Source organism: Pseudopodoces humilis, chromosome 3, assembly GCF_049639895.1.
Source record: "Pseudopodoces humilis isolate 2021_Gansu_Grassland_sample_001 chromosome 3, ASM4963989v1, whole genome shotgun sequence".
NCBI classification, from domain to species: domain Eukaryota; kingdom Metazoa; phylum Chordata; class Aves; order Passeriformes; family Paridae; genus Pseudopodoces; species Pseudopodoces humilis.
The window spans coordinates 29,051,888-29,074,926 of record NC_142202.1 but is presented as its reverse complement, the minus strand read 5'-3'; the positions used below and the strand labels follow the sequence as shown (position 1 = coordinate 29,074,926).

Below are 23,039 nucleotides of genomic sequence, written 5' to 3'. Positions count from 1 at the left end.
TTGTACCTCAAAGTGAGATTCAAAACCTTGGAACATCAACAACCTTCTTAGAAACTTTTTAATAACTTTCAGACAAAGTGGAAAGAGATACTCTGGAAAACTTGGGTTTTGGTTCCTTAACATTTTCCTGTCTGGTTCTTCTGCTTCAAGTTCTTTCCCACAAACTTCTTCAGAACAGGGCAATTTAATATTGTCTCCTTTTAAAATTCAGGGAAAAATTGAAGAGGTGGAACCACCCCAAAATATTAAATTGGCTTCAAAATCATGTACATCTGAGTATTGCTATGTGTTTTTCAGTGCTATCTAGATTAAACCTCTGCAGCACATCTACTTTGTGTTTTCAAGGGCTGTTCTTGAGTTAGAAGGGCCTTTCATAATTAGAAGTGGAGTCTGCAGGAGTGAGGGCTTGTAGGATATCATGTGCACTTGTATTAAAAGTACTCATGTCAGTGGGACTTGTCGGGGCTGATCCAAGCAGGAGGAGGATCAGGGTCTGGAGCAGTGACCGAACTGGCTTCTCCAGTCTTTCTGGACTTGCAGTTGGAGAGGCCATGTGGGACCTCAAACTCCACAGTCTTGTTCTGCTGAGGAGGTGAAAGTTATCTCTATCTAATAGCATGTAAAATGGTGAACTAACTGGTCCTGTAGCTAAGTTATGGATGAAGTAGTCTGAAAATGCTATTGATAGAAATGGGACTGCTGTGCTGGGTTCCAGATTAAATGTGTTTAAATGCTGCTTCTGATATCTAGGAATTTCCTGGAGGAAGATGCAAGGCACTTTCATCTGCTGCATATAAAACAAACAAAAGAAGATCCTGTAGCAGAGTACTGTAGGAGCCATGTAACTGTATTTCTGATTTTGGGGAAATGGAACATCTGAGCCTTCATCTTGCATCAGCCTTGTCACGAGTTTGTTCTAACTAAAATTCAGGACAAATGTATAGAAATACACCTAGGAACCACATGAATGTTCTTCCTAAGTGAAGGAACAGAGGGAGTAATCTAACTCTTACATATGTTTGTAATCCGTAAGTACTTTCCTGTACATTTTTATTATGGTACTTAGAAGGGGAAATTTTGTTTAACTTATGATATGTTTTCCATAACAGTATTGCTGTAGGCTAGTGAGTTTTCTCATGTACAGGTTTGTTTTTTGTTTGAAGTTTTGTTTTTTGGCTTTGTGTAATTTTTTTTTCCTATAAAAAAAAAATTTATAAAAACTCATGAAATGAGTTAACAGGAAGTGTATTTCCAATTGAGGTCTCTCCCTAATGATACAATGTTAACAACTGAATAAAACATACTTTACTTCCTGGACAGAATGTCAGTGGCAAGTAATAATGATATGTTTCTGGAGGCCAGTAAGCAACGTAGTTGGTGTTCCTGGATTTTGACTGGATTAGCTGTTCTTCCAGTATTTACAATTGTGAACCCTTAAAATGAAACAGAAGTATGCAATTACATTGGCTTCTCTGACACTTTGGTCTGTCAGAGCAAAGCTGACCAGAAAGGTACTTCTCTCTGATTTTTAAAGAGACAAAGAGCAGTCACGCCATTGTAACTCTCTTGTAGGACTGTAAAGCCAAACAGCTTCTTCACATACCTGTTCCTGATTCCTACCACTCCCAAAAGACCTTGAAGGGGGACAGAATTAGGTGAAGGAGGAACAGAAAAGATTTTCAGCCTGTGGAGGGGACACAGAGCAAAGATATATTGGGGAGGACCATAAATCATCAGAGAACCTCAAAGTAAATATGTGCTGAAAAGGAGACATGGTACTTTTTCAAGAAGTATACACCTGGAACACCTTTGCTGCTGAAATTCACTCTGTTTTTATGTTTGACTTGCCTTCCTAAGGTGAAGCTGACATCTATTTTTCCAGGATCTGTGTGATCTGAAGATGTTATGGGGGAGTAGAAGTGTTCCTGTAAAGGGGAAAGCATGAAATTACCTTGAGGTTCTTGAGAGACGGAGCCTATTTCTCGTGAAACCTTCACTGGCTCTTAATGGTGGAGGGCTCTGTCTTGTGATTACTTATCCCTTTCCCTTGCATTAAAAGGGAGCTAGTTTGCATATTCTGGTGGGATGAAATAAGAATATATTCAAAAGGGGCAGTTAGTGGTTCATTCAGTATTTCACTCTCCCTTTGAGCCTAAGTATGTAAAAGGTTTTCAAATGGCCAAATAACATGGTACCCTCTTTCATGGCTCTGAAGATGCTTCTGTGGATGTCTTAACACTTACAGTGAAAGCCTGTAGCCTGCTTTGCTCTGGCATTCTCACGAATTGCCTCCTGTGTTCTCTGTCCGGTTAAAAAGGGAAAGCTATTTTCATAAGCTGAGGTATCTCAGTAAACAATGAAAAGAATCCTCATTGTTGAGCTTGGCAAATGTTCCTTCTCTGTCCCAGCTGTGTTTAGTCACAGCCTTTGCTCTCATGAGGGAATCTAGTGAAACAAATCAGGCAGCCTGAAGATTGCCACAGTCAAGCCTGTCTTTATGAGCGTTTGTGACCTCCTGGCTACTCTGTCATTCCTTGTGTAGCCTAAGTTATGGTATGGATGGGCTGTGTTTCTGAGAGGACAAAAGTGCTCTCCTTCAGACCAAGAAGGCCAGCTGGTGACAGCCTGTACAAGCTCAGGCTGTGGCAGAATAATATGTTCCTATCACATGTTGGAGAAACATGGTCTTGCCTGTTTTTAAGCCACTAGTCCTCTCTCTTACTGCATTTAACCCATCTAAACCAGTGACACTGTGAGGAGAACTGAGGACATATTGTGATTTGTTGCAGTGTGGTTTTTCTGCTTCACCTACCAATGGGAACAGGACTGGTTCTGCCATCAGGGACTTTGGTGCTTTGACCTGTAGGGTGTAGGCAGAGGAGGTTTGGCATGACTAACCCTTGGCTGCGGTTTTGTTTACTTTAATAGTTATTCTTAAGAGTATTCAGTTGACTGCACTGCCCATAAAGTTAGCCAGAAGCTTCTCAAAGCCAGGAATGGAGCATTTAGTATTATTTTTTGTGCTTACTTTTGAGGTTAAAACAAAAAAAAGACGAAGTTATTTGCTTGCATTTAGAAACCTTCCCTTCTTGAATCTAAGGTCTGACATACAGTCTGAAATGCCTTTATTCTGTGCTGGCAATGCTGGCTCTTTACAATTTGGGATTTTGGCTGATGTGATTCACTAAACATGCCATGTAACATGGTTTATTTTTTTAGGCTCTGTATTCACTCATACTGGAAATGAAGCTCCTTGTATGCAAAACTAAAAAATTCTGTGCCTGTGTAACAAAGATTAGAAATGTCATCCCCATCTTATCTCTGATTTGAATCCCTAAAAGGCAGTTTGACCTTGGAGGGCCTGAGAGCATGGAACAGATGGTGAAGGGGAAGGAAGATACTGGGACTTGTTCTGTTCTTTTTACTGGTGAGAACAAACTCATGGCTCTGAGCATGCCTTTACCAGAATAACGTTAAATCCATGTATTTTTAAACTCAGAAATAAAAAAACTTGTTAGCCCTTCAGTTCCTAGTTTTATAAAATAATGCTGTCCAACAAATGGGTTGGTGAAGAGGAATCTCTTGTTGCTTTTATAGGTCGGTTTCTCCTTTTTTCCCTTTTTTTTTTTTTAAATGGCACCAAGCCCATGATGATACAACAGCTGGATGACCATCATGACTGTTTACTGAGGGCCATTATATGGCAGCTGAAAGAGACAACTGAGGACAGGGTTGCTTGCTCTGCTGGTTCCTGCCAAATCACAGTTGTGCACCTACAGTAGCAAATATGGCTGTCTCTTACTGGTTTGCAAGACACTACTGTGTGTTTGGGACCTGCAAAGATGGTCTGCAGGATGCTTCTAGTGGGAAGTACACTACCTCTACTTATTACGTCTTGAGTAAATGGTTCTAATGTGAGTTTCTGGAGAACAGAGTATGAGAGATTTTTTTCTTCTGCTTTGCAGTAATAAGTCTTGTTTCCAAACTTGCAAGGAAGATAGAAATTCTTGGAAGATTGCTTTCTTAATCCAGATAACTGTTAGCAAATGGATGACTTTGTTACCCAAGATAATATCCATAAACAAACTTGATTGCTTTCTGCTTCTCTGTCTTCCTTTTGTGTGCGGTTTTTTGGCTGTTTTGGATGGGTGCGTATGTTGGTCTTGCTTTCAGTGGTGTTTCCAGAATTAGTTCTGCTACAGTACAAGGTTTTAGAATGCACCTGAAACATGTAAGATATATCTGTGTGGTCATATTTTGTTGCCGCTGAATACGAATAGATCACATGGACACAGGTCAAGGTGTGGTGAAAAGAAGAGAGTTTATTTTTCCTCCCAGGATTTATAGGTTTCTGACCACAGCCAGGGATTGGATGGTCAGGATAACACTTTCCCACTGCACTGGCCATGAGAGATGTCCATCACAAGACATATAACAGAAAGAATGTACACATATCTATGTTTACAGTTACTGTCCTGGGAAAGTCTTTAGAAAACCATGTCAGCAAGCTCAGAAGCTGAGTTTTCAGGGCGACAATATTTAATAGGCAATTATAATGGGCTGTTTTGATGAATTGACATCTGAATTGGGCGCCAGTAGCCAGAAATGAGACAGATGCCGTGTGGTTCACAAGGGGATAAGTTTTCATTTGCTGTGCTTCTGGTCTGAAGTGGAATGAGTTGTAGTATCTCTCTGAGAGGAGTCTTGTGAGTTTCTGGGGCATGGTTTGTCCTCCTTGTTCTACCCACATGCCATTTTCATAGCAGCTGTACAGTCAACCCTGAATATTTTCTTTGCTTATGTTAGTGAGGGGAAACCTTCAGGTGCTGTGTAGAGACGATCAGTAATTTAGGCAAAAAGTCTGTAGCTTCTGCATTGAATAGGTTCTTGCTGTTGTGAAGAATTAACTTATTTTCTTGGCAGTACAGGCAAAACAGCCAGAAGGGAGACCCAAAGGATATGGGCTAAATGTTTCCCAGCTCTTAACAGAAGAGGCATCAATTGCATGATTTCAAAGGCCTGTTGTCAATCTTACAGACACAGAATTTGTTTTTCTCTTAATGGTAGTATTCAGTCACACCAATTACATTATTACAGTACACTGTGTAAAACATGCTGCTGTTCTGTATAGATGGGTTGCAGTGGATCTGGCAATTATGTCTGTTATGAAAAGACACAAGTTGAACTTTCAAATGCCCATGAATTAGGGGGCAGGCAGCAGGCACTCATTAAAGATTTTAATTGCTTTCCTTTTCTTCTTTAGAAAAAAGCAGGGGAAACCATATTTCAAAGTGAGCGATTAAAGGATACTTCATAGATAATTGCTGTGAGAAGGGACTGCTACATGGAATATACTCTATTGTAATTCATATGATTGTTTAACGTTTTATTAAGAAGCACATCTTTGTACTGTGGTAAAATGCAACTTTCTGTAGCATGCTCATAACTGCTGAATGCTGTTTGGATTTGCTGTGGCTGTTTTCCTTTCTTCCTGAAATAAGCCATAAATGAGCATCATTGATGCACAGCAAATCCTCTGTGGATGGGGCTTATCTAGTTTGCAGGTAAGTGTACTGTGTGTGTGGATGGGAAGGTCCAAGCTGTGTGTAGCTCAGCAGAGCTGTTCCCTGCTGGCAGAGCCAGCATGGGTCTGAAAGTCCCCTCTGGTGATGTTGCTGTGTTTGGAGCCAGACTGAAAAGCCCTCCTGACCCCCAGGTTCTATGCCCTGTCAGGTTCAGAGGCACCACAGTGGCTGAATGCTGGGTTAGCTCAGGGCTACCATCCTGGGCTGGGGCCTCTTGGCTGTGTGTGGCCTGCAGACAGGCTGTGTCACTGGACTGTGGAAAGGGGGGCTGAAGATGCTCAATGTCTTAGGTCTGGGCTGACTACAAAATGTGTCCAGTTTCCCCAGACAGGATTGGTGTCATGTCTGAGCCACCTGCATGCACAGCTAGTTGTGCCTAATGCATCCCAAAATATGCAAGTGTGATGCATCTCTGGGTTGCTTGTTTACCTTGGAATACTTCAGGAAAAAGGGGCATTGACTGTATATTTTTGCCTTTATAATTCAAGTTACGCTAATTCCCCGTGGTGGAACTTGTGTTGGTACCACTGGTGACCTTCTCTATCCCACAAAACAGTCTTGAACAGAGCTTCTCATGGTGTGACTTACCATCTCTCTCCATGCTGCTTGTGTGCTGTGAGGCATGTCTGTGTGACCATGGGAACAGGTTAAAGGGAATAGTCATGGTGGGGGTGTTGAAAATGTATTTCTAGCTGTGTTTTACTGTTGTTAATTGTGGAGGGGGAGGAAATAATGCAGTAGGATAAATTGAGAATGCTGCTTATGTTATAAATACACCGAGACTGGTGTTGTACAGATAACTATTTTTCCAGTTGTGTTCAGGAAAATGAGTGGTCTTTAACAACAGAAACACAGGTATTGAAAAAAATGTTGGTGTTAATAGCTTAGAATTTTTGCATTCTCAAATGCAAAATGAAGTGTCTCTCTGTACATTTCACTAGGTAAAATTCCCCATCCCACAGAATGGGTGTTGCTGCTGAAGATGAATAGATCACACGGGCACAGGTCAAGGTGTGGTGAAAAGAAGAGAGAGTTTATTTTTCCTCCCAGGATTTATAGGTTTCTGACCACAGCCAGGGATTGGATGGTCAGGATAACACTTTCTCACTGCACTGGCTGTGAGAGATGTCCATCACAAGACATATAACAGAAAGAATGTACACATATCTATGTTTACAGTTACTGTCCTGGGAAAGTCTTTAGAAAACCATGTCAGCAAGCTCAGAAGCTGAGTTTTCAGGGTGACATCTCACCCTTTTTGGTTTAACAAAAAGAAAAGAAAAAAGAAAAATGAACAAAGAAACTAGCAACATTATAAACAATCAAAAGGATAAATAATAGGAAAATACAATACTCCATACAATCAGAAGGCTGTAATTTCAGGGTGATATCTCACCCTTTCGTTATTACAAAAAAAAACCAAACAAACAAAACCAAAACAACAAAACCCAAAAAAATAAATGAAACAAATGTCCAACATCAACACCTGCTTGTGGATGGCTCTCAATTTGGTCACGGAGGCAGAATCCATGGCCAAATTGAAAGGTGCCTGGGAAAACCTATGAAATGCTATGACAACAGTCTGTAATTCTATCAATTGGGCTGATCCAGCCTCATGACTCTCCAAAAAAAAACTTAAGAACAAAATAGCGACATCAATGGAGAGATTAATATAATAAACTTGATGAGCAGAAACTGTTCACAGAACCTCCTCCAGCACCTACTGTGCCTGTGGGGTCAGTGTCAGAGGTGACTTTAAAATCAGAGTCCCCCTTTTAATAGACCAAACAAGGGAGACAGTTGTGTCGTGGTCAGTCCCATATAGGGACACAACCATGTAAAAGTCCATTAATATTTGGACATCATTCATGCAGTGTCTGCACTGAATGCAAAAAAAATAATTGCACCTCCAGATGCGGGACTGTTTGTCCCAAAAATCATTTTTACCCTCAAATAATTTCAAGGAGGTTGTTTCTGGAGTCACTTGCAGCTCCGTATCATTGGCAAATGCCGGCAAATTTTTGCATGCCTTACGGCAAAATCTCCATTGATATCTCTGTGTGGGCTCAGCATTAATGATAGCTGGCACCAGAAAGGCAAATTTTGGTCTGTCATCAGGATGCAAAGGAATTGTAAAAGAAAAACAATCCTTCAGATCCACAATGAGGACTGGCCAATCATCAGGAAGCATGGCAGGTGAAGGCATGCTAGCCTGCAACATCCCCATGCTTTCCATCATAGCATGAACTTTCTGGAGGTCGTGCAATAACCTCCATTTCCCAGACTTCTTGATACAGAAGATGGGAATGTCCCAGGGACTGGTCGAAGCTCCAGATCACCGTGATCCAACTGTTCCTGCATCAAGTCACGGAGGGTGACTAGTCTATCATGAGAAAGGACAACAGAATCTGCTGAACAAAGAGTCAGTCTCAAGTTCTTCTTTGTGTTGAATGTGTCAGCATCGGGTCCAAGGGTCACCCCGGGGGCCCGTCAGCAAACCAGACAATCGTGATGTTCATGCCAGTGTCAAAAACCCGTGGAAGCTAATCTCTGACAGCATCTCACCAAGGATGGACAGGGTGCAGACCCATTCAGGATGATCCCTGGCTGTCAGAACAGCAGTCCAGTGACCCAGGGAGGTCCAGGGAACCCGAAGCCACCATCTCCCCGCAGCTGGTTCTCAGCTCTGCGAACAAAACTCAAAAGGCACAAGGTGAGCAAATCCAGGTCCCGCAGGGATAGGAACAGGAAGGGTGAGTGTGGAACCCATGGTAGAAATGCACCCCAGGAAATCTGAATAAACATCCCCTAGGTGAACAATGATGCCTTGAGCAGTGGTGTTCAACCACGCCACAAGAAGAGCACTCATGCCCTCACCCACTGGACCAAAGCATTCGGAAGCACATGGAATGCCTGATACGCTCAGCTGCACAGTCATCTTACAGGAGGACAAGGTCCAGAGGCCAGCCAAAGAGGCTCCAGCAGCCTGGGAGCCTTTGTCCATGGAGGCCACCAGCTTCTCCCCTGCGGCAGCACCACCCGAGCCAGTGGTAAACAGCTCAGGACTTTGGTCTGCCCAGGCCGCAGGAGGCGACGGGGGAGGGCCAGCTCGAGCCGCAGGCTCGGGTGATGCCCGGGAACCCAAGGCGGGGGGGAGTTGGAGCCAGCTCGGCACTGCCCGCCTCCAGCGCCGGGAGGGCCGAGGCGCCGGTAGAGGCACAGCCTGCGAAGCCGCAGCACTGTCCTGCTCTGCTGCCAGGGAACAACCCAGGCTCGCAGGAGGGGAATCCCACAGCGTGGGGTCGGCAGAACCCGGCCCGGCGTCCGCACCACTCACAGCACCCATCCCCACGCCCCATGAATCCGGTGCAGGGGGGACAGTGCTCAGAATCGCCCCTAACACCGTTTCTTCGGGGCAAAAGGTCCAAGAAGCGGCGCCGTCCACTCCTCCACTGGAACAGCGTGCGCGGCTGCCGGCGCGGGGCCTGGGCCCGGCCCGTCCCCCACCGTGGGGCAGGGCATGGCCCAGCCACAGCAGGGACACGGGACTGTTCCTGAGGTATCCCCAGAGGCGGCGGCGCCCCCCATTCAAGCACCCCACCATCGGTCTGCGCCGGGAGGGCACACGAAGGAGGCGACCCCACTCCGGGCTTCCACCGCCGGGGCGCTGGCCGAGGCGGGTTCACGCCCACCGGTCCTGTGGCGCCCCCGTTTAACCCACTGGGGGCCCTGGCGATCCCGGGGGAGCCGACCTTGGGACCCGACCTCCGAACACCGCCGCACCTTTGCCAGATCCCCAGCAGTTGGAGCACCTGGGGCTCATAACCGACCAGCAGAGCCTTGAGCAGGGAATCACCTAAAGCGTCCCAAGCCGACTGCGAAAAAATCGCTTCAACCCCGTTCAAGGGAAAGAAACCCTCAATTCTCCCATACTCACACAATCGCTGAGAGTCAGCATACGAAACATCAGTCCCTCTCTGATCAAACACCGCACGCCATATTTCCATAACCAGGCCTTCCGTAGGAGAGAGCCCAAAACCAGCCATAGCCACAGGCTAGACAGTACCCTGTAACACACGTGCAAGACATGTCGGGGTCCACCAGATGTTACCGCTGAAGATGAATAGATCACATAGACACAGCTTGAGGTGTGGTGAAAGAAAGAGCGGAATTTATTTTTCCACCCAGAATTTATAGGCTTCTGACCACAGCCAGGGACTGGATGGTCAGGATAACACTTTCTCACTGCACTGGCCATGAGAGATGCCCATCACAAGACGTGTAACAGAAAGAATGTACACATATCTATGTTTACAGTTACTGTCCTGGGAAAGTCTTTAGAAAACCATGTCAGCAAGCTCAGAAGCTGAGTTTTCAGGGCGACAAATTGGTGTATTCTTTATTGCAGTAACTCTGTGACTGTTTTGTCCTTGAACTCTGACTGTCAGGATTTCTCACTGACAAATTAATATTTACAAAAATATAAACGCAAAGAAGAAAAAAAAAAAGGTTGATAATGATCTGAGGGACAGCAGTCTGCCTTCTGTGAGAGGCAGGCCACAGAGATATGCTAGTTTCCTGAGTGGGTTTCAGTAAATAGTGATTCACATTCCCTTCTCTGACCTCTGTATGTACACTGCAGTAGTACCTTGAGCCTTACTTAGGACAGTGATTTACCTTATTGTGTTAGATGCAATCCATATTCTTGGTACTGTGCAGTCAATTTTTTATGACGTTTGCGCCTTTTGGTTTTGGGGTTTGTGGGGTTTTTATAACCTGTGTATAACTTCTGCTATAAGGTGGGCTCTTGATTTATTTTTTTAGAGCAGGTGGGATTAGCAATTGGGAATAGGTTCAGTATTGAAGAAATTGTTGAGCTAGAAGTAACAATGAATTTGCTTGTGGCAACTTTTATGCATGGAAGCATAGAGAATGGTAGTTTACAAAGACCTTCTACAGCTTTGAGATTTGAAAGCTTGAAGAAAATCAGCAGATTTATGCCCTTCTTAGAAAGAATGTTCATCATGCCTATGCATATGTTGCATTTAACTGCTGTCTACGTGGATAAAGTATGATATATAGAATATGTTCAGTATGACTGCAATTTTAGAATGTTGCATCCTTGTAATATGCCCTATATTCATACTTTTGCAGGACTGGGGTGTGATCTTCATTCTAGTACCAGTATCTGGCAAAATGTGATGGACAGTCATAGGTTCTGATTAATTTTCTATCTCTGCTAATGCATCCACTTGAAAATCATAGCTTGGTACTTGATGGATACCCCAGAAAGCATCAGGCTATAGCTGTAATGGGAGGTTGTTGACGAGATTACAGAGCATAGGGGTGCTATCTCAGTAGCTGTTTGCTACAAACATTGTCTTAACAATGTAACTGGTGCAGAAAAACTGTTAATGCTATTGTATATAGGTGAGAGTGTTCACTTGGCAATAAGGATTATACAGTATATGGCTTTACTTAACTTCTTTTTTCCTTTTAAAGTAGCAGTCTTATATTAAATCCAAACTGAGCTTAAACATGTATTTATTTTATTATTTTTTTTTTTTATTTCTGCTAATAAAGATAGACAAGCTATGCCTCTGTATGCTGGTTGCAAAATTTTTAAAACTGGTTTCATTCTGTCATGCATTCTATTGTTCTGAACTATTTTTTTTAATCAGGAATTGTGTCTTTTGCTGTAGCATGAAAAAGAAAAATGCCTTTGTGGGTGCAGGAGTTGGTGTAAGTTTATTAGTGCAAATACTGGATTGGGTCTGATATGTCAGCTTGCCTTTAACTGCAGTCACCATTTAGCTCTTGGTTGAGATTGTGTTAGTTGTCAGTAATTGTGTTCGCAGGCTCGGCTGGAGGCTGTGATGAAGAGTGCTTGGAACTGGGGCATTGCACAGATAAAATCATGATGAAACAGCTGCAGCTTAATCACAATGAAATCCACATGGGCTTTCAGGGCTGCATATTCTAGAAATTTTTATTATGCTTAATTCCCATGTTTAACCTTGTAAAGGAAAAGAAAAATCTCACAATTAGACAGAAATAGATGTAGGATTATAGTTGTATTGTAAAATAAATCTCATAACCTTCCTGTTTCAAGGAGGGAACATTTTGTTTGTCTTCGCTCAAGGTGAAATTACTGGCAATTTTCTTAATTTTTCTGAGACCTGTGTGTCTGATGTTGCACCCCTTTCAGCTGGGTAGCCCAGGGCAGTGTGTCTGTGCTATCAGGTGGTGCTCAGGCCTAGTGCATCCAGCACTGCCTCTCCCAGAGGTGGGTGAGGCCCTCTGTGTCTGGAAAACAGAGGGACTTTTCCATTTACTCTGGAATTGTAATCTCCCTCTTTCTGCTCAGAAAAGCGCAAAGGGCTGGGATTTTGAGGTAAAAGCTGAGTCTGTGGCATGTGGTATTTTTGAACAGCCTCAGAAATTGCTGAACTGATCGTTCTCTGTCAAAGGTAATGTTTCTTTCTGATCAAGGGCCAGCAATGTACTGATATATTAGCAAAATTAAAGATATTTAATATATTTTTTTTTAAATTTGCTATTAAGTTGCCCAAACCTTTAATCGCTTTAAGTTGATGGCAGGCAAATCTGATTACTTAGGGAACCTGCTTATATTAAAAAATAAAAGCTGAGTAGCAGAAAAGAACAACAAAAATGGATGCTACTGTGAGGAAATCTAATTTAGACACTGAAGATAAATTATCAACCTTGGAGGCAGTTACTACAGTTGCAGGCAATTGAGGTAATAAGGAAGATGCTTTAAGGATGGCCTTGCATTTGTAATTATTGAGAAAATAAGAAAGATGGTTTAAGGATGGCCTTGAATTTCTAATTACTGAGGAAATGGAATGTGGTAATTCTGTGACAAAAATCCAAATAAAATATGTGTAGCAGTTCCTTCCTGTAGATACAGCTATCTTCTTGAGTTTGCTTCATATGGGTAGAAAACATCTCTGTGGAAATACCTTCCTTATGTTGGGATAAACTTTTAAAAGAAAAAAACCTTGAGATGATTTTAAACAATGCTGTGAGTGATGATGGTTGTAGCTTCCTATGGAGGAGTCAATTTTGTTTTGCTCTCTTGGTTTCTGATGCCTCACTTGTGTGTGTGCCCAGGCGAACCGGGACGCAGTGATCAGCCGAGCTCCAGAGCAGCAGGATGACCGAGCCATCAGTCTTCGGGATGCTTCTGCAGTCTACGATCTCCTCAGCATCACGCTGGGCAGAAGAGGGCAGTATGTGATGCTGTCTGAGGTACCTTCCTCAGCCTCTGCCCCTCCAAACACTCTGTTAAAGCCCCTCTTTGTGGTGGCTTGTTGGGAAGGGTAAAAAAGGTGTGTGCTAGTTAGCAGAAACAGCTACAGAGCTATGGCTGCACAGGCCAGAAGTGCACACAGACCTGTTTGAGACATTAATGTAATTAATATGTGGGCACTTGAACTAAGTGTCTGCCTTTTGAAGTGATGGTGTGCACTAGCAAGTCCCATTAGCTGAGAAGTATAAATGGTGTCGTTAAAAAAAAAAAAAAATCTCCTGAGCCCCTGGGGCCTCAACAGATTATTTCCTGACCCAAGCAGCAATCTTGACAAAAGGTGTAAGGAGGAAAATAAATAAAGTCTGATAGTCCTTTCGTCATTTCTTTCTCAGTGCTTGGAGAGAGCCATGAAGTTTGCATTTGATGAATTTCACCTCTGGTACCAGCTTGCCCTGTCCATGGTAGCTTGTGGAAAGGTAAGGTTCAAACCAAAGGGCTCCAAAAGGGCACATTTTCCTCTGAAAGAGTGGATCTGGATTACTTGTTTGAATGTGTAGTCATGTGTGTTGTGAGAGTGGGTGCCGCCAGGCAGCTCTGTGAAAGGACAGTGCTCTCATTTTAGTCTCTGATTGCATTTTGTGGTGAGGGGTCTACGTTTGGTATTGAGTACTGTTCTTTCTGTGTAGGGTTTTTTTCTCATTAGCAAGGAGAAAAATGGATTTTGTGCATAGCTGTGGGTTGAAAAACATTGTACAGCTGTCCATGTCTGCAGGTTCAGCATAAATGGGCTTAGTATAAGAAAGAACTGATGTCTAAAACTGCCATCAGTTCATTCTGTGTCTCTGACAGAGGGCAGTTGATTTATGCTGTGGCTTCTCCATCTGTTAAAGGAAATGTAAATGTTTTTTCATAGAGAACTTGTAAGGTTTAATATTTTTAAAGTGCTTGGTGCAAAATATGCTCTAGAAGAAGAAACAATGTGAATGTTAGCATGGTCATGTGTTTCAGCATAAGTGTTTTTTTTCTAAAATTAGGATGGTATTTGTGAAAGTGATCAGTAAACCACTGAGATGGCTGAAATGTGGTTGTGAAAAGTAGGCAAAGGTAACAGGAGCTTTTCTTTAGTCTTAAAAGAGTGGACTTCCTGTAGAAAATGTAGATGGTACAAGATTTAGCCAGTTGATTCTGGAGTCCCCACCTACACGTTTGGAAAGTGTGAGCAAATAGATGCTGTACGGTAGTAGACCGCTTAATATGGTCCTATATTCTGTGCCCATGGAGTGTACAGGAGTCAATGTGGACCTGAGTGAAGACCACCAACTAACACTCATTTGCCAAATTTCAGCTACTCCAGCCTTTCACTGCTATAAGTGGAAACAGTGGCCTTGGCATGGAAATAACAGATGAATCTATAGTTTTGCAGAGAAATTATATTGTGAGGTATAAGTGGCTCCAAAGCTTGGAAGATGTCTGAAGGAATTCCTTTGCTTCTGTGAGCATATTCAAAGCCTTACCTTGGAAGACTGTCTGTTGTTAAGCATTCTGCTTCAAAAAATGGTAGAACAATGAAAGTCTTAATAAAGAGCATAAGATATGACTAAGAGTATAGTAAGCAGTATTATGGAAAGACTGAAATAACTTTTTTCACTTTAAACAGGAGGGAAATAAAGTCTGAGAGAAACAAGTCTTCAAGAGCTCTTAAAAGGACAGGTTAATCTTGTTTGTGGTGGTTATGACAAGACATGTTAGCATCTAATTGCACCAACACAAGTTCATGTTTCTTATTAAGAGGCAAAAAAATAAGGATAGCGGAACACTGGAAAAAGAGAGCCCTGTGGAGATTGTGTGGAGCCTAAATCATTTGGAATCTGTGGAAAACCCTAGGCAAATCAGTAGAGACCTTTCTGTGAGGCACTTGAGCTGCCTTCTGTGGGACCTTGCAAATTCTGTTCTGGGACTCCATCATTGTCTCCTTTTTAAATATAACAGATCTGGCTGATTTATGAGATGCCAAAGCTTTGGCAATGCTTATTAGATTGGCAGGGAGCTGAACAGAGATCTTTCGTCAGAAGGAGCCTCATAGATTCCTACAGAAGTTCAGTGCAAGCATTTCAAAATCCAAATCCAAGCTTGAAAATAATGGCTAGACTCAGTCATGTAAAAGGAAACCTGAAGCTACTCCTGGAATACTTAAACAATGAGCTTGGTGCCATGGTACTAATACCTTGCACTGACCTTTGTCAAGTGGGGGCATACATGTCATGTCCATCTCACCTTGGAATTCAGCTGGAGTTAGCATAGCCCTGCCCTCTGTATCTTTGCAAATCCTTTAGGTCCTGATCCCTTGATACTGAAGACAGCAATGATACACAGACCATGATAGAAAGGCACAGAATCTTACCATGAACATGGGGTTTGTCTGAGAACCTTATTAGCTTTACAAGTTGTATAATCTGGTTTTCAACAGCAGACAATGCTGTGGCTCTAGTAATCTGCTGGAGAGCAAATCAAGATTTTTAACTGCTGATGTTTGAGAATGAGTGTATGCAGAGAATAACTGTGCTTCAGTCTTAGGTTATCATGGAGAAGTGGGGCCTGATCTTTAGCTTCTAACAACTTGCATGGCAACTCCATTCTTCTCCATTCTATGTTTGCATACTTCTTCACCTTCCCTACATTTACAGAATATTTGGTACTTGGATATTTGTGTTGCACATTTTTATTTTTTTTGTCTCTGTAGCTGTCCTGTCTTTTCAGATTTTCAATTTGTCTTGGTTTGGAAGACAGGTGTCTGCTAGGGAGGGCAGGAGCCTCCCCTGGAATGAAAATGTAGACCCCCTCCCTCCGAATTACTATAATTCTGAAATCAAGGGGCTCTCAGGCACAGATCTGGGGATAGGAACAACAGTTCTTTACTAGTATGTACAACAAGGCAAACAAACAACAATAACTACAGCATTAACAAGAAAACAGAACCAGGGACCCTGTGACAGCTTTCTCGGCCGAGATGGGAAGGGATGGAGGAGAGGCTTTGCTTCACAAACCCCCTCGGGCAGCCAGTCCCGGTGCTTCTGCCAAGACTCTGAGGAACACTCAGCTGGAACAGCAGGAGTGAGCTGAGATCCCAGGCCAGTGGCTGAGGTGTATCAGCAGCTCCGCGGCGGTGGCTGGCACTACCACATGTCCCGGCAGGACAGGGGGTGAGAGGCCCACAAACGAAGAAGGAAGAAGGAGAAGAAGAAGCAGCAGCTCCGTCTGGGTGATGGTGAATTCCCTTCTCTCCACAGCAACAGCTCCCAGGGAGCGTCTCTCTCTCTAGCCCAAGAAACCAGCCAGCCCTCAGCTGTCCCTGCCCTCCTGCCTGGGCCCAGCCAAAACACCCTGTGTTTCTCAAGCATCAATCAGGTTTCCCCGAACTAATGGGCAAAAAAATTCCACAGGTGAGACGGAACAAAAGGAAGGACACCCAACCCCCAAAAAAGTACATCATGTCTTTTTGTCCGTACTTTAAATATTTACAAGGTAAAATGTCCTGATCTTGCCTATTGATGTAAAAGGCGCTAAATGTTCTGAGTCCTTTGTGGGTCAGAGGGAATTCCCTTACCCAACAATCCCATCTGTGCAGTGTTTCACTTCTAATCCCAAAGTATTCCCTGAAGATTCCCATCATACACTCTGCAAAGCGTCATCTTGCTAATGGGACATATGGCATACATTTTTATATTGCTTTGCAGCTTGATAGCAGGACAGATTTGATTTAAAAGCAAGTGCTCCAGAGTAGCAGAAAGAATTGATGAGAAAACAGTGTGGTCAGTCTTGACTGCAGAATGCAGAGTACACTTGAATTTTTATAGGTGAAGATCTATTTTCACCTGTCTCAGTCACAGCCAATTCATGATCTCATTTCTTGGTGATGCAACCTCACATCCTGCAGCATTACTTGTTCTGCAGTACAGCAAATTGTGCTCATAAATCCTGGGCGCCACAGGAACAGTTTTACCAACCTGTAAATGCTGGAAACTTTGATTTCTCTTTTTTTTTAAACATGTTTTTAGGATTTTCAACTCTGACCTTCTTAAAAGTGCCATTAAATCCTATTTTACCCTCTATTCTACTCAAATTCTATTATACTCAAATTCAGTATTCTACACTGAATTTGACTAGAGTTATGTTTAATTTGTATATTCAGATTGTCAGTCAAGTCAAATTTCAATGTAGTTTCTTCTTCCAGCAAAAAAATTGTGAAATGGTGATTGTCATTTTCACAGGTGATCTGTCTGAATGTCAAGCCAGCCACCTTGGCTCATGACCACACATAGGCTTGAGTTTACACATTGTGAAAAGCATGTGTCTTAACAAAAATAGGCATATCACTTCAGCGAGGCCTTGGGGTTTCCTAAAACAGTGAATGAAAAAACTCAGGGAAGCATAATCTTCCTGTCTTTCTTTTATCTGCTTAAGTGCTGGAAATAATGGAGTGACAGCATTTTCACTTTTCTTGTGTTTCTCAGCAACTTGCATAATGAGAAAGATGATGTGGTCTAGTTGTTTTTTAACCCATTTTTTGGAATGCCTTTTATATTGAACTGTATATTCACTGAACAAGAGAGGCATGTATATCTAAGTGACAAAAATCTACCATTACATTTGAAATATTTCTGTAGGCAAATTTAGATGGGAAGGGAAAGAAAATGCTGGGAAAACTTAGACAATGGCAAAGACATGGTGAGAGATGTATTGTGTCACCGAGTGCAGTTCTGATAGGCCAGAGATTTAAATCATTCTAATGCAGCAGCCCTGCTCTTGTAGTGCTGTGAATGCTGAATTCTTCACAGATGCTTTAAGTTGCTTCTGCTGGTCATAACCTTGGCTGTGTGGTAATATGAGCTAGAGGCTGAGTGTGCATTGCAGGTCCCTGTCTCTGCTGCTGTCCGTGGACAGGCTGGAGTTCGAGTGATGAGTGGTGTGATAGCTGGATGCCATCTGACAGAGTCCTCAGGCAATGAGATGAGCCATTGTCCTGCTGCCAGAGTAAAACCAGTGTAGACAGTTGCATCTGCTCACCTGGTGACCAGTGTTGAGCAACATGGGGAAAGAAAGGATTAAACTCTCTTTTAAAGAGTGGACAAGACTTTGTGATTTTTGCAGCAATGAGGAGAGAGAGCTGCTTAGGGTAGATTTGTTCTCTGCTGCTGCTTTCCTGCTAAACAGTTTTCCCTGGAGGTAGTGGAGGTTACCCTGCAGACTAGGGTAGCTCTCCCAAAATTTCTGAAGTTGGAGGCAAAATTATCATAGTGTCTAGATGATGTATTACAAGCACAAGGGATGTGTAATAGGGTCCTTGTGCACTCACAAGCATTTCCTGGGCCTTGGACCAGCTGGATCAGTTACACATTCCTTTCTCAGATTTCTGTCCCCTTCCACACCTCACATCCTCACACAGGACCTACCCTGGGTGTTCCAAAGTGTTGCTGAAGCTCACTGGGAGTGGAGACTCAGAAGTGCATCGTGAGTAGGCTCTAGCTTACGGTACTTAAGAAAGTCTCCTAGATCTGCATCGTGAGTGTTAAAATAGACGCCTTGATCAATGTGAAGCAATGTTGGTGCCTGTCTGCTGCCTACCACGCAAGGAGACAAGATTTGTGTTAACTGACACTGATTTGTCATTTTCCTAAGGGTAGTGAGGGAGACATTCTTTAAGGATACTTGTGAAATTGTTCTGTGAACACTGAGTCTGTGTGTTCTAAAAGTGCTGGGTGCCAATAATTGAGCCATTAAACTCTCATGAGTCTTCAAGTACAGTGGATGTTAATTGTTGCTAGTGTATGCAGTGCATGGAAACATTTTCACACTCATGTTTAACGTCTTTGCCTGGAAAAAAATCCACAACACAACTTGGTTAATGAGTGAAGAGCTTTAGGGTGTGTGTTTCTTGAGAGGAGTGTGTAGTAATATAGCCTTAGGCCAGCTGAAGCAAGGCTGGTATATCTTCTAGGAGAGGATAATCTGCTTTTACCCCTCAGCTGTGTACTGAGGGGCTGAAGTGCCTCAAGTGTGAATAAAGGAAGAGCTGGGGAACAACTGAGGGGTCTGTGGGGAAAAGCCTCTGTGAGAGCTCAGTGGAGCTGGAAGCAGGTAGCTGGAGGCAAGGACTATGCTCAGCAGGCCTTGTACTGGGATTGCTCATGGTGGTTATGTGTTCTTTTGGTGCCTGCCACAAAGCTCTCCAGTCATGCAGAACATGACCAGCTCAGTGCTTGCCTTGAAGATAGAAATTGTGTAACTTCAGAAATAGCTGCATTGTTGCTGACCCTCCCCAGACCCCTCTAACCCTTGCTGAGGGCACCACAGCAACAATGGTCAGCATTGCCATATAGATGGTAAGCTTCACAGTAGGGGATGTAAGCTCCAAGCATGTTACCTTGCAAAATGAGGCAGATAAAGCTGCTTTCAGCTACACAAAATGCTCCTTTCTGCTCTTACCTTGTGTTTGTTCCTTTTTAAGGCAACGGGGAAGTAAAAATCATGAATGTCTACCTGAATCGTTTTCTTAATCATGTAATGCTTCAGGAGGTGTCTGGTGTTATACAAGGGGAAGTAATTTAATCCATCTTCTCATCTGTCATTCAGCTGTGTTTCTGAGGGGCTAAGCTCCAGCTCTTCCCAGAGCCAGTCTTGCAGTGTCACTGTGCTCCCTTTGGCTGCTCAGTAATTGGAGATAGTGCAGTCTTGCCCAAAGCTTGTGCTGGCAGCATTTTTAAGGTTTTGAAACTAGTCTTACACAGACATGAACTCTGATTTTGGAGTCCTTTGCAAGTTGCTGATATACGCTGGCCATAGCCAAATAATGAGAAGCTAACATCTGAGCTGCTCCTATCTGTGCTGTACCCAAAAAAAGGAATTCCTCCTCTTATTTAAGCAGTGGAGCAAAAGCAGATGTCTCTAAGTGCTTCCAGGAGCTCCAAGTTTGACTCAGCCATGCCTGTATAGCCAACATAAAGCTTTCCAAAATGTTAGAAGGAAAGTTAAAAATATATTTAATACATAATTCTGCAGCAACAGCAGACAAATTTTATGATTTAGGCTGTTCCTTCTGTTGGTATCCTTGCAAAAGCTAAGGCTGGTTGCTAGGGAGCTGGCATAAAAAAAATGTACATTTCTCTTTGTACTGCAGGCAGGAACCTTGGGAGCAGCAGAGGCCTCAGATGGCTCCTTAAATAGCGTTGCTGGGGAATGGAAATTAAAATATTGAACACTCATTGGTTAAAGATCCTGTTACGAAGGTCAGGTATCTTAGGAATATTCAATAGTTCGGTTTCCTTTGGTGCAAAGGAAAGATTAGAAGGGAGTTTGCCTGTGTGCTGTAAATAGTACCAAAAAATGGAAATTTCCTAAGATGCCTGACTGTTGAGCAGAATACGTAGGCTATATAATTGCCTTCAGGCTTAACTCTCTTTTCTTGACAGAACGTGTGAAGTGAGGTGTTTGTCACATTAGCAAGTACAAATGTGTGCTTACAGATCTTAGAATGTAAGAGGTGCATTTAAGAGGGAGTATTTGAAGCTGCTTAACTCCAGTGCTCTAGTTTGATAAACAAAAAGTAAAAGAAAAGGGAGATAATCAGAGAAATAAATGTAGTAGGGGAATAATGTTCATGCTGAGATTCATAGAAATCTCTAAATTCGGTGGAAAGCTAACAGCAAAACTACTGATTCCAGAGCTTTCAATTGCTTGCTCATTCTGTCATCTTTCTGTGTCAAGGTCATTTATATCTAAACGTGTCATTTAGAAGCCCAGGACACAGGGAATAATAATTCTTGCGTTGGGATGAAAGGATTCCTCCACTTCCCCATAATCTCTTCGAAATAGTGCAGTTTTTAGACAGGATGATGTAAGAAATACAGCAACACTAGTTGTGGAAATTCATTCATGTACTAAACTGACAGGTAAATTGGGAATGAGGCTGTCTACCAACTGACCATCTTGAGGAACATTTTTCCTTCTGGCTGAAAAGTAGCAAAGAAGTAAAAAACTGGGGAGGTTTTTGGAACCTGTGCAGGAGAAGAGCAACTGTTCCTGGCATGTCAAAGTCTATCAGGCATGATTTACTGTCTGGAATTTATTCTTCCTTTTACTTACATCTTTTATATGTTTTCTTTTATCTTCTAAATATGAAGTGACTCTCTAACTTCCTTCTTTGGTTGCTTTGGTATGGTGAGATTGCAGAGGAAAAGAAAGAATGGAAATTGTGTTGGAGTAATCTAGGAAAACTGGCATTTGGGCATCATCTATGGGTTTACCGTAACTGATGGCAAATTCTCTCGAGCCATTTGGAAAATGAAGAAAATTAACTGCATGATGTTCTTGGTTCTCTTCTGCTCATGTGCAAGGATCTTTGAGGAGTATGTTTCCATGCTTCGTTATTGAGTTAGTAAATGGGGAGTGGGAGTTGTGTTCTGTGTTTGGATAGTTGTTTTTCTTTACATTTTACTCCCTTATAGGATTCAAAACTATGGCTGCCATAATTACATAGGGGAAGGTGTCCTCTCCATCCTTCTTCTTCCCCAATAGCTTGTGATTCCTTGCCCTAGATGAGAGGCCAAATGAGACCTAGTTTTCTGAAGTCCTTGGGAACTGGTTGTAGTGCAGGCATTATAATCCAGCAATTAGCAAGTTAAATAGAAACAGCATAAATCCTGGCTTGAATTATTATGTGAGCTCCTCTGAAGCGCAGAATCATGAGTGCGATGCATGTAGTCACTTGGAATTTGACTTCTGTTCTTCTCAAAACATGCCTCACCAATAAATCAAATTATTGTTGCCTTGCAGTGAATTTCACAAACAATGTGCTTTGCTGCCTGGTCCACCCACACTAAATGAAAGAATATGTACATTTTAATTACCAGATGATTTCAATGTTGCCTAAACACTGTTTCATATTAAACATTTTTACAAACCAGTGATATCTGTATTCAATAATGAGTGCTTGATATTTTTTCCCTGGATAATAATGTCTGTAATTAGTATCTTTAAGAAACCTTGATATTACATGTCATGCCAGTCTCCCCTAAGTAAGGTCACTGTGGGAGTGGGATATTATTTCTCCTGTCATTCTTTGACTAATGTTTTCATTATCTATAGAAAATATCTGCTGAGTGTATTTTTCAAGGTGAAATTATATAATACCTCCTGAATTTTTAAAATGCAGCTGGGGAGAAAGGCTTCATGTCACCCTGTTTCTAAAACCACTTCTCCATATGTTTAGTTGCAAATTTTATGAACCTCTTTAAAATGACATAACTTTGTAAATGTTTTAGGAGCAGCATGGAGACTGCCTTTTGCTCTGTAAATCCATGTTCAGAAGCTCTTGAGTGCATATGTAACAAAGTGATTTGACACCTGAAGTGTTTGAGTGTAGGCACAATGTAGGACTGTGCAGCATTCAGTAGTCACTGCTTTGCAGTGGCCTCCTGAACAGTCTTGGGACAGGACAGACATGGCAAGGTCTCTGTAGTTTGAGGGTAGTGTTGGCTTGTCCTGCAGACCGGGAGGAAGCAGAATTCAAGAGGAACTGGCAAGGAGTGGGTTTTGTCACTTCTCTTCTGGTGTAGGTTCTACATCTGTGGCCCAAATTAGGACAGGCCTGTCACTGCTTTGGTTTGTGCTAGTACTGGTTCTGCTTACCCACAGGAGAGCTGCCACCAGTTCCCAGGTGCCTTCTGCTTTTCCTGTAGTTGCAGTGCTGGTGGGGAGCTGAGAAATGACCACTGGGTTGAGCTTGTGTCTGGTTATGCAAGCGTTAGCTCTGGACAGTGTATGGCCTTTTACATATCTGGCCTTTGTAGTTCAGTTTTGCATGATGAGGTGACATGGGTCAGTGGGGTTCAGCTGAAGATATACTGGCTGCCACAGTGCATATTGTCCTGCTGTCACGTTTATTTGTTTTCTGGAAGCACCTGTGGTGCTGGAGTTATAGGTAGGAGGGCAAGAAGATGATACCCAGCATAGATCCCTTATGGGGTTATGCTTGGATTTCCAATACATCCATCATGCTGCTGGGAATACCGGCTGCTTTCAGTGCATTTTGCAAGAGAGAGGCATAAGGTGCCACTAAAACCTGAGACACCACTTGTTCTGAACAAAGAGGTGTCAGGGAGGTTCATTCTGAGGGGGGCTAGTCA

The 23,039-nt window shown here is 42.8% G+C and overlaps 1 protein-coding gene across 4 annotated transcripts in view; it reads left to right on the top strand.

The window, feature by feature from the left end:
* TTC7A (tetratricopeptide repeat domain 7A) overlaps positions 1-23,039 on the top strand; it is a 206,679-nt gene that overhangs the window by 34,720 nt on the left and 148,920 nt on the right. For 3 of the 4 annotated variants that reach the window (XM_005532709.3, XM_014261260.2, XM_014261262.2), the window contains exons 9-10: positions 12,720-12,857; positions 13,251-13,334. The exons of the other annotated variant lie outside the window; for it this stretch is intronic. In XM_005532709.3, coding sequence (XP_005532766.1) covers positions 12,720-12,857; positions 13,251-13,334 — 222 coding nt within the window. The remainder of the gene's footprint in view (positions 1-12,719; positions 12,858-13,250; positions 13,335-23,039) is intronic. 4 annotated transcript variants of the gene reach the window in all.